The sequence below is a fragment of the Loxodonta africana genome, chromosome 11 (genome assembly GCF_030014295.1).
Source record: "Loxodonta africana isolate mLoxAfr1 chromosome 11, mLoxAfr1.hap2, whole genome shotgun sequence".
Lineage (NCBI taxonomy): Eukaryota > Metazoa > Chordata > Mammalia > Proboscidea > Elephantidae > Loxodonta > Loxodonta africana.
This window is the reverse complement of record NC_087352.1, coordinates 9,973,147-9,984,455: the sequence shown is the minus strand read 5'-3', so window position 1 is coordinate 9,984,455 and position 11,309 is coordinate 9,973,147. Positions and strand designations below refer to the sequence as shown.

At 40.0% G+C, this 11,309-nt stretch overlaps 1 protein-coding gene across 1 annotated transcript in view; it reads right to left on the bottom strand.

The window, feature by feature from the left end:
- Positions 1-2,596: 2,596 nt before the first annotated feature.
- The window catches only part of ZNF45 (zinc finger protein 45), a 59,800-nt gene continuing 51,087 nt past the window's right edge, over positions 2,597-11,309 (bottom strand). The window contains 2 exon segments of the mRNA XM_064293497.1: positions 2,597-6,973; positions 6,975-8,460. Of these exon segments, the coding sequence (XP_064149567.1) occupies positions 6,730-6,973; positions 6,975-8,460 (1,730 nt within the window). The 3' untranslated portion in view covers positions 2,597-6,729.

Sequence of the window (11,309 nt, the reverse complement as noted above, 5' to 3'; positions counted from 1 at the left end):
CATGATCGATGCAGGTAATGTCACTAAATTCTACAAGGTAAAAAATGTTGACATAGCAAATGTTATGTTTACCAAAAAATTAACTGCTTTGAAATATACAATTCAGCAGCATTTAGTACATTCACAGTGTTGTGAAACTACCACCACTTAAATTCCAAAATATTTTCTTCACCCCAACAGAAAACTCCATGGTCACTAAGCAGTCACATCCTATTTCCTCCTCCTGGCTAACCCTGGTGTAATCCATACTGAGAGCTGTGGTCTTTGATCTTCATCAGTAAGTGTTTCAAGTCCCTTTCACTTTCAGCAAGCAAGGTTGTGTCATCTGCATAACACAGGTTGTTAATGAATCTTCCTCCAATCCTGATGCCACGTTCTTATTCATATAGTCCAGCTTCTCACATTATCTGCTCAGCATACAGATTGAATAGGTATACACCTCAACATAGAGAAAACAAGAATCCTCTCACAACTGGAACAATAAACAACATCCTGACAAATGGAGAAACAACTAAGGTTGGCAAGGATTTCATTTTACTTGGATCCACAATCAACACCCACAGAAGCAGCAGTCAGGAAACCAAAAGATGCATTGCATCGGGCAAATCTGCTTCAAATGACCTCTTCGGAGTGTTGAAAAGCAAAGATGTCACCTTGAGGACTAAGATGCGCCTGACCCAAGCCGTGGTGTTTTCAATTGACTCATATGCATGTGAAAGCTGGACAATGAATAAGGAAGACCGAAGAAGAATTGACGCCTTCGAATTGTGGTGTTGGCGAAGAATATTGAATATACCATGGACTGCCAAAAGAACGAACAAATGTTTTGATCTTGCTTTGTTTTTTTTATTTCCCTGTCTGGGTTGACTTCTGATTGCTCTGCCCAGTGTTCTCTTCTTGGGTCGATACCTGATATTATTGATTTTCTAACCAAAGAACTCCTTTTAGTATTTCTTGTAGTTTTGGTTTGGTTTTTACAAATTCCCTAAACTTCTGTTTATCTGGAAATGTCCTAAATTTCACCTTCATATTTAAGAGACAGTTTTGGTGGATATATGATTCTTGGCTGGCAATTTTTTCCCTTCAATTTTTTAAATAAGTCATCCCATTGCCTTCTTGCCTGCATGGTTTCTGCCAAGTAGTCCGAGCTTACTCTTATTGGCTCTCCTTTGTAGGTGACTTTTCGTTTATCCCTCACTGCTCTTAAAATTCTCTCTTTAACTTTGGTTTTGGCAAGTTTGATTATATGTCCTGGTGACTTTCTTTTAATATCTACCTTACGTGGAGTTGGATGAGCATCTTGGATAGCTATCTTCTCATCTTTCACAATATGAGGGAAGTTTTCTGCCAACAAATCTTCAACAATTCTCTCTGAATTTTCTGTTATCCCTCCCTGTTCTGGTACTCCAACCACATGTAGATTATTTCTCTTGATAGAGTCCCACATAATTCTTAAGGTTTCTTCATTTTTTAAAAATTCTTTTATCTGATTTTTCTTCAAATATATTAGTGCCAAGTGATTTATCTTCAAGTTCAGAAATTCTGGCTTCTACTTGCTTAATTCTGCTCCTCTGACTTTCTGTTGAGTTGTCTACTTCTATAATTTTATTGTTAATCTTCTGAATTTCTGATTGCTGTCTATGGATCTTTCCAGCTTATTAAACTTTTCATTATGTTCCTGAATAATCTTTCTAATTTCTTCAATTGCTTTATCTGCATGTTCCTTGGCTTGTTCTGTGCATTGCCTCATTTCCTTCCTGATATCTTGAAGGGTTCTGTATATTAATCTTTCGTATTCTGCATCTGGTAATTCCAGGAATGCACTTTCATCTAGAAGATCCCTGGATTCTGTTTTGAGAGCTTGTTGAGGTGATCATGGTCTGTTTCTTTATGCAACTTGATATCGATTGTTGTCTCCAAGCCATCTATAAGTTATTGTATTAGTTCATGCTTGCTTACTGTGTCATAGCTTCTTGCTTTGTTTTGTTCTGATATGCCCAAATGGGTTGCTTGAGTGAGCTAGCTTGATTATTTTCACCTTTGGAGCTCTGACGTCCTGTCCCCAGATGGCTAGAGCTGTTATCAGGTGTATCAGTCTAGGAGTCCATTAACTTTTCTTGTATGAATTCAGCTCAGGTTTCCAGGTAGCTGATCATCAAGCGTGTGGTACAGGCTCTGTCCTACAGTCTTGGAGGGGCAGGGGTGATTGGTGTATGTACCGGTATCTGATTGCAACAGGGGGTCACACTCTGAACAAGGCAGGGGGGTGAGAACCGACCCCCAGGTGTCCCTGAAGAAATTGCATCCCTGTTCCCCAGAGCATGCAGGCGGGTGGGTTCTGCAGATGGACCATGGGCCCCCAATGTTTTTGGTTGTAAGGACTGGGAGGTACCAGTTATCCTTGGACCCCTGTCACAGGTAGCTGGGTGACCTGAGTGGAGCTACCAGTCCGTAGGCCCCTGATGTAGGTAGGTGAGGACCCTGTTTAATAGGCAAAACAATGTCAAACATCAAACACCCACCTGTCCACTGCACAGCCGAAATGGTTGGAGTCTGCCAACAAGGGCGTATTCTCCTGATAGGCTCACACAGGTCCGTGCAGAAGAGAAAGGTGCTCAAAGTCCACGGGCCATTTATGCCTGGACGAGAGCCACTTCTGTTCTGAGCTCCCCGTTAGTGGAGCTGACAAATTATCTTTTCCCCCAATTGCAAATTTTTTCCTCCTCCAAGGCCGGGAGGATGGCTCTAGGTGCTCAACAGTGCCTATCTCAGGCCCAGGGGATTCAGCCACTAAAGCCAGCTTGGGGTGAGGGTGGGGTGCGGTAAAATATACGCAAGTACTTAGCTTTTGCAGAGAGTGCCATTCTTCTCTGGTTCTGGAGGTGTAAGTAGGCTGTGTGGCTGGCTGCTTCTCCCTGAGGAAACTGCAGCGGAACACTAGTACCAGCCCACTGCCGCTACTCTGGGAATGGTGCCCAAGGGCTCCCTGTGATTCGGGTCTGGTAACTTCGCTCCTGAAACGTCTCTTCCTCCCCCTGCCCCCCATTTGTTTTCTAAGCTTACCTTTGATGCTCAGGGCTCCTAGCTTGTCACAAATATACTTGTTTCACTTGTTTTTTCGGGTCTTTGTGCTAAAGAGGCCTCGCCAGAAGCGTCTGTCTATTCCGCCATCTTGGTTCTGCCTCGAACAAATCTGTTTTGGAGGAAGTGCAACCAGAGTACTCCTTGGATGCAAGGATGGCAAGACCGAGTCTCATATACTTTGGACATGTTGTCAGAGGGGACCAGTCCCTGGAAAAGGACATCATGCTTGGTAAAGTGGAAGGTCATCGAAAAAGAGAAAGACCCTCAACAAGACGGATTGACACAGTGGCTACTATTGGCTCAAGCATGGTAACAATTGTGAGGATGGCACATGACTGGGAAGTGTTTCATTCTGTTGTTCATAGGGTTGCTGTGAGTTGGAATTGACTCAATGGCACCTAACAACAACGCTACCCCTGGCAACCACCAATATGCTATGGATTTATCTATTCTGGATATTGCATATAACTGGAATCACATAATGACCTTTTGTTTCTGGCTTCTTTAACTTACCATAATGTTTTCAAGGTTCATCCATGTTGTAGTATGCATCAGTACTTCAGTTCTCTTTATGGCTGAATATTAAATTGTACGTATACACGCTCTTCTCACTTATCGACATGGTTAGGTTCCAAAGACCAGGATGTTATGCAAAAATGGAGGATCACAAAATGGAGGATGACTACTTCATTACATAACTGCCAAACCACTGACAATCATGACCCTGCCGAGTTAACACATAAACTTAACCATCAAATCCAGCATTACTCTTACCTTGCACCCTGGCGTTCGTTACTGTTACTGCCAGACATACATTGTTAAAGCTCAAAATATTTGGATACTAGATTTTTTACTACAGTTGTCAATGCAAAATGCCAGATAATGACATAGTTGATAAGGAAGTAGGAGCTATATACCATATTTTGTTTATTCATTCATCAGAACATTTGGGTTCTTTCTATATTTTGTCTATTGTGAATAGTGCTGCTATGGACATTTGTGTGCAAGATTCATGTTTTCAGTTCTTGGGGTTGTATAGCTAGGAATGAAATGACTGGTTATATGGTAATTCTATGATTAACTTTTTGAGGAACCATATCTTAAGCTGAGTTCTCTAGAGAAGAAAAACTAGTGATGTGTATATATGGGGTGGCAGAAGGGAAGAGAGATTTATCTCTAGGAAATGGCTCATGCTGTTGTGGAGGCTGGCAAGTTCCAAATCCATGGTTCAGGCATTAAGCTGGAAGCTTCCCTAACTCACATGGTTGCAGGGGCTGAGGAACCCTAAATCAGGTCAGACAGTAGGGTGTTGGCTCATGGGGCTGTGAGAGCTGGTGAATCCCAAAATCTGCAGGTTAGGCAACGGCTGCTGGCTCACATCCCAAGAACCAGAGGTCAGATGATGATCGGTCAGATGCAGCATCAAGAGTAAGCACCAGCAAGCTTTGCCAGAAAGCGTGTATATATTGGATACAGGCCACACCCCAGAGGAAACTCCCCTTACAACTCATTGGCTGGCTGATCACATCAGAAGACATCATTGAGGTGGTTACATTACTTATGGAAGGGCAGTCAGTCCAATGTTTGAAGAACCACTGAGAATCATAACCTAATTAAGCTGACATATAACATTAACCACCACGAACTGCCATACTACTTTCCAGAGCTTTGCTAAAATTGATGTTCACTGCAAAATTAAAACATACACTTTATAGTAATTATAAAATGGAAAAATCCCACAAAATGCTCCTCGCCAGAAAAAATCCCTAAGTATCAGCAATCCCTTAAACACTGTGAAAAAATCACTATCAGTAATCCCTTACACATTGTTTGTGTACACAAACATGAACACATACACAAAAATTTGATACTATAATGGCTACAATCTATGATTTCCTAAAGCCCATATTGTCCTTCTTCTGTTATATTACATGTCTGTTCCATTATTTTAGTAACTTCATATTACTAGAAAATATATCAAAACTGAAAAAACTTCCGATTATGAACATTTTTTATATCCACTTTAAAAAACTGAATACCATCATTAATGTGGTACCCATTTCTTCTATGTTCCAATCTCTTAATATCCTATCCCATGATTTCCAAGTCAAAGATACACATTCTGACATTTTCTCCTTTCCAAAAGCCATGTTTTTATTGCCACCAATAAAGTATAAATGTTAGTCTCAAAAATGAATTCATTTGATGAAACCAAATTCCAATGTTTCATATTTATTTAGGTATTTTTATCATGAGTGTAGAATATGGGAGAGGGAACTTGACAAAATTACTGTCCTTGAAATTTAGAATGACCCATACCTGATTTTTGATAAAAGGAATGCTATACTAATTAGAAGGCAATCATATCAATGCATGGATGGAAATGCAGAGAATCAGAACCAACGATTAATCCATAGAGAAAAGTTTTGTCATTGGCACCTAGTTGAAAGTATTACAGCAAACCACTTCTTGTTGAAAACACATTCAATTGTGTAAGAAGCAATGTTCTGTTATCGCAAGGAGCCCTGGTGGTGCAGGCATTAAGAGCTTGGCTGCTAACCGAAAGGTCAGCAGTTCAAATCCACCAACTGCTCCTTGGAAACCCTAGGGGGCAGTTCTATTCTGTCCTATAGAATCACTATGAGTTGAAATCCACTGGATGGCAATAGGTTTGGTTTTCTGGTTTGGTTATTCCAAGGTTAACAAAAATTATCTGTACTCTCTGGAGTACAGAAATTGAATTTATACTGTATACAACCTAGAGGCCCAAACAATAATTTGAGAACAGGAGAAGATGGAGGAATAACAAGAGCCAATTGCACATATATCAATATGTTGATACCAAATTAATATTGTGGACTGCAGTACTGAATAGTTTTCTGCATCTCAACTGTTTGTTTCCATTAATTAAGATTTTATTTTACAAGTGTACTCTTCTGGATACAATTCTCAAATATTGTACATTTTCCCCTTTTGTTACACTTAACAAGCAAGTGTGATGTATCAGTGGTTCAGTGGTACAATTCTCACTTTCCATGCCGAAGACCTGGGTTCGATTTCTGGCCAGTATACCTCATGTGCAGCCACCAGCCATCAGTGATGTCTTGTGGGTTGCTTTGATATCAAACAGGTTTCAGAGGAGCTTCTAGTCTAAGACAGACTAGGAAGAAAGAGATGGTAACCTACTTCTGAAAATCAGTCAACAAAGATGCTATAGATCACAAGGAAACATTGTCTGATGCACTGTGTACAAGGATGCTGAGTCAGGGCCAACTCAAAGGCAGCTAACAACAACAACAAAGTACTGAGCACACTTATGAAGTGTTATTCAATGGTAAGGTTGTGTAGATTCACCAGAAATCAACAAATCCTTGCCCTCGTGGAGCTTACATCATAGTGGACGCTGATTTTGACATGTCCATCATTATACTTTTGTTAAGACATGATCGAACTCTTTCTAGGTCCTAGCTCCTGAGTGATATCTGGAAACTGTCAAGGTTCTGAGAGAAGCCCGCACTGCACCACTTACAAAGGTTTTCTGCTGTGTGGCCTCTCGACCACCAGGATCTGTTGAGCTATGGCAGAAACACTGACTCTATCGAAATAAATGTTTTACCTTCTAGAAGACCCAATGAACACAAGAATTCAGGCTGCACATGAATTTTTATAAATAATTTTATAGAACTTTTTTAATCTGAAGATTCTCTTAAGTTCATCACTCTCATTACTTTTATAAAACTTATCATCACCATGGATTCTTTGATGTCTTACAAGATCTGAACTCAACCTAAAGTGCTTACTACATGTCTTACATTTGTGAGGTTTCTCTCCTGTAAAAATTTTCTGATGACACTGAAGTTCTGAAGACTGATGGAAGACTTCAGCACACACATCTGTACAGTTTCTCTCCTGTGTGGACCTTCTAGTGACTGTGAAGACCATAGCTCCACCATGAATTCTGACCAAATCCTTTCCCATGCTATTTACATTTGAATGGCTTTTCTCCAGTGTGGACTTTCTGATGGGTCAGAAGATATGAAGCTTGAGTGAAGCCCTTCCCACATTTCTCACAATTATAGGGTTTCTCTCCTGTATGGACCCTCTTATGGATATAAAGTTTTGAGCGAAAACTGAAACCCTTCCCACAGTGCTCACATTTGTATGGTTGCTCTCCTGTGTGCATTCTGTAATGATTAATAAATGATGATCTAAAATGGAAGTTCTTACCACATGCATCACATTTGAATGGTTTTTCCCCAGTGTGGATTCTCTGATGTTCCCGAAAACGTGAAGCACGAATGAAGGCCCTGCCACATTCCTCACAATTATAGGGTTTCTCTCCTATGTGGATTCTACAATGAATTTTATGATCTCCTCTACGACTGAAGCCTTTCCCACACACTTCACATTTATAGGGTTTGTCTCCAGTGTGGGCTACCAGATGAAATTCATAATAGTATTTTGTCATAAAGCTCTTTCCACACTCCTCACATTTGTATGGTTTCTCTCTTGCGTGGATTCCCTGATGGGATCGAAGGTGTGACTTCTGAACAAAGCGCTTCCCACACTCTTCACACTTGAATGGTTTTTCTCCACTGTGGCCTCTCCGATGGATCAGAAGATGGGAGGCCTGATTAAAGCCCTTCCCACACTCCTCACATTTGTACGGTTTCTCTCCTGGGTGAAGCAAATAATGAGTATTAAGTGCTGATCTACGACGGAAGTTCTCACCACAAGCATCACATTTGAAACGTTTCTTCCCAGTGTTGATTTTCTGACGTTCCCGAGGATATGACGCACAAATAAAGCCCCTCTGACACTCCTCGACATTACAAGGTTTCTCTTGTGTATGGGCTTTGCAGTGAACACTAAGTGTTGATCTGTGACTGAAGCCTTTCCCACATTCTTTGCATTTGGGTAATTTCTCTACAGTGTGGACTTTCTGATGAGTTTGCAGATGTGAGCTCTGACTAAACTCCTTACCACAGTCAACACACTTACAGAGTTTCTTTTTCATGTGAACTCTCTGATGAATACGAAGAACTGAGCTATAACGGAAGCTTTTTCCACACTCACTACATGTATGAGACTTCTCTGCTGAGTGTGATTGTTGATGAAGATCAAAGCTGGAGACATCACTGAAGGTTTCCATACACTCATTACACCGATAAAATGTCTCTCCTGTGTTAGTAATAGATGGTTCTGCCTCAGCCTGGCAGGGCGAATCACCCTGTTTGTGGAACTGAGAACTATTTATCATGGAGTCTTCGTATCTGGTTAATACACTTGCAATTTGTTGCCAGATTTGCCAACAGGCAAGTTCCTTATGCGGTTGTGCTTCTGGAGTAGTCTCCACCCCACTTTGGATCTTGCTTCCTGTAAAGACAAGATAATTCAGAGATATGGGCAACTAAAAGCTTTGTTCAGTCAGGTTTCAGTATTTCACACTTAAGACAGAGCATGAGACTTTAATGAAACTAGAGGTGATTCTGATTATCTTTTCTATGGTGTATCATGTCCTCTGGAGCAGTTAATACACTTGGCTGTTAGCCAAAAGTTTGGAAGTTGAAGTCCACCAAGAGAGTCCTCAGAAGAACAGGCTGGCAATCTACTTCTGAAAAATTGGCCACTGAAAACCCTACGGTGCACAGTTCGACACTGATACACATGGGGTCACCATGAGTCACACTCTATTCAGTGGCAACTGGGTGGTTTATCATGTTCTCTGGTATAAAAGTCTTCAGAAGCCAAGAGGTGGTCCAGTAGGCTACTATCCACTAAGCATTAACGAAAACCATTATACCACACCAAGTTTCTTATGGGAGGTACAAATCAGAAATCAAAGACTTGATTAAAAAACAAAAAACTGACAATAATATACAAGTTGCTAACCTGTTGCTATTTTTATTGAATTATAAAGTCAGTATAAAATCTTGGATAGTGAATTATGTAACTGTAAATTATGAAGATGCCTGTCACCCCAGTCTCAATCAGTGATGGAAGAACGGTTTCAGAAGTGTTTGTCTCAATCGGCCACTCATAAGGTTTAATTGCAAAGGAACAGTTAATGATAACAATACATCGTAAAACCTTCAGAAGGAATGTTTTGTGGATCATTTGTTTCTTTTTTTATGTGGCAGTTTTAAGCTACTAGATTTTAACATCAGTACTTTTTAAATGGAAAGAACTTGGCCAAAAAATCTGCCATAGAATTTTGAGACCCATTAAAACAAAGTTTAATGAATGAGAAAAAAATATGTCAATAAAATATGAATAAATGAGAACTTTAAGGAAATAACATAATATTTTTTATATTTGAGTTTATGTCATATATTGTAACATAAAACACCTAGAAGTGTTTAAGATCCTAATCCCTGGCACCCGTGAACATGCCCTTTTATTTTTTTCTTTAAATATTTTATTCTGTTTTTGGTGAATGTTTAGACAGCACATTAGGTTCCCACTTCACGATTTCTACACAAATTGTTCAGTGACATTAGTTACATTTTTGACAACATGCTCTTTAATTGCATTCCGGTTATTTCATTTCCAGTGCTTTAGTTTCCCTGCACCCCTTGTCTTCTCATCTTTGCTTTGGAGTAATTGTTGACCTTTTGGTCTCATATAGATGGTTTTTTAATGAAGTCCCATACTTATGGGTAATATCCTTTATTTTGTGTGACAATCTGTTATTTCAGGAAAAGGTGATCAGAGGGGTATTTTCAGTTCAAGGTTTAAAGAGTATCTCAGGGCGATAGCCTCTAGTCGACCTGTCCAGTATGCCTGGACTTTTTAAGAATCTGAGTTCTGTTCCACATTTTTATCCCATTCTATCAGGGGTCCATCTTCAAGGCCCTGTAGACTAGTTTCTTCCCTGAGACTTCTCTTTTGCTCCTGATGAGTAGAGACCAATAATTGTTTCTTAACATGGCTGCTTGCAAGCTTTTAAGACCCCAGACACTACTCACCTTGCTGGGGTGCAGAACATGAACTTTGTGAACTATATCAACGGATAGATTTGTCCTATGAGACTAAGGTCCTAAGCCCTCAAACCCAGAAAACCAACCTCACAAGGTGTTTGGATTTGTCTGAGAAGTACCGGTGGTAACTGTGTCCTCTATGAATATATATGGGTGCACACACACGTCTGTACATACACGTACATATAGATGCTTCTTTCTGTGCACACATATGGACACACCTGTACCTACCCGACTAGATGGCAACAGGTTTGTTTTTCTTTTGGTTTTTGTACCTACTCGTACATATATATATGCCTATATACATACATATGTGACCATACACTCCTTTTTCAGTTAGTGTTGGTGAACATGTCCTGTTTTGAAAACAGAGTCTCTGAAAGTATTATAAGTTAACATGAGGTCATGAAGTAGGGACAATCCTAATCCAATCTGATGGTATCCTACAAAAGAGGAGAAGAGACAAAGAGGAAAGACAGCCTTGTGAGGCTGAAGCCTCAAGTCAAGCAACACCTGGGTCTACAAGAAGCTGGGAGAGACAAGAAAGAATCTTCCTCAGAGACTTTGAAGGGAACATAGCCCAGCCCACATGTTGATTTGGACTTCTAGCCTCCAAGGACTTTGAAACGATAAATTTCTGTTCTCATATTTTGTCACAGTAGCCCTAGGAAACAAATACATACATGTTCAAAGTATTCCTGGAGATTCTGCAAACATGTGTACCTACTCGTACTTTTTTTTTTTATGCAGACAATAAGTTTAGTTAACTTTTGCAAACTCTTGATGCCCTGTAAAATAATTTAAGTTAGAAACATCTTTTCTAAACTATTTACACTTATTGGTATTCCAGTTTCTAAATTTATACAAGCAACTACATTGTGTAAAAAACAAAAACCAAACTCGCTGCCCTCAAGTCAATTCTGACTCATGGCAACCCTATAGGACTGAGTAGAACTGCCCCATGGGGCTTCCAAGGAGCGACTGGTAAATTTGAACTGCCATCCTTTTGGTTAGCAGCCAAGCTCTTAACCACTGCGCCACCAGGGCTCCAATATATGTTTAAAGTCTTCAGTAAATTTCTTAAATAAAGGTTAAAAATTACCTCAGAGAAAATTTTGAAAGAGAAGAAATCCACTTCCCGCCCTGCAGCAACAGTCAATTAATAGTTGCCTCTTATTGTCTTTTAGCAGATAATTGGTGAAGAGCTCTACAGAACTCTGTGTGGTGGTTATTTTATTAGAAAAT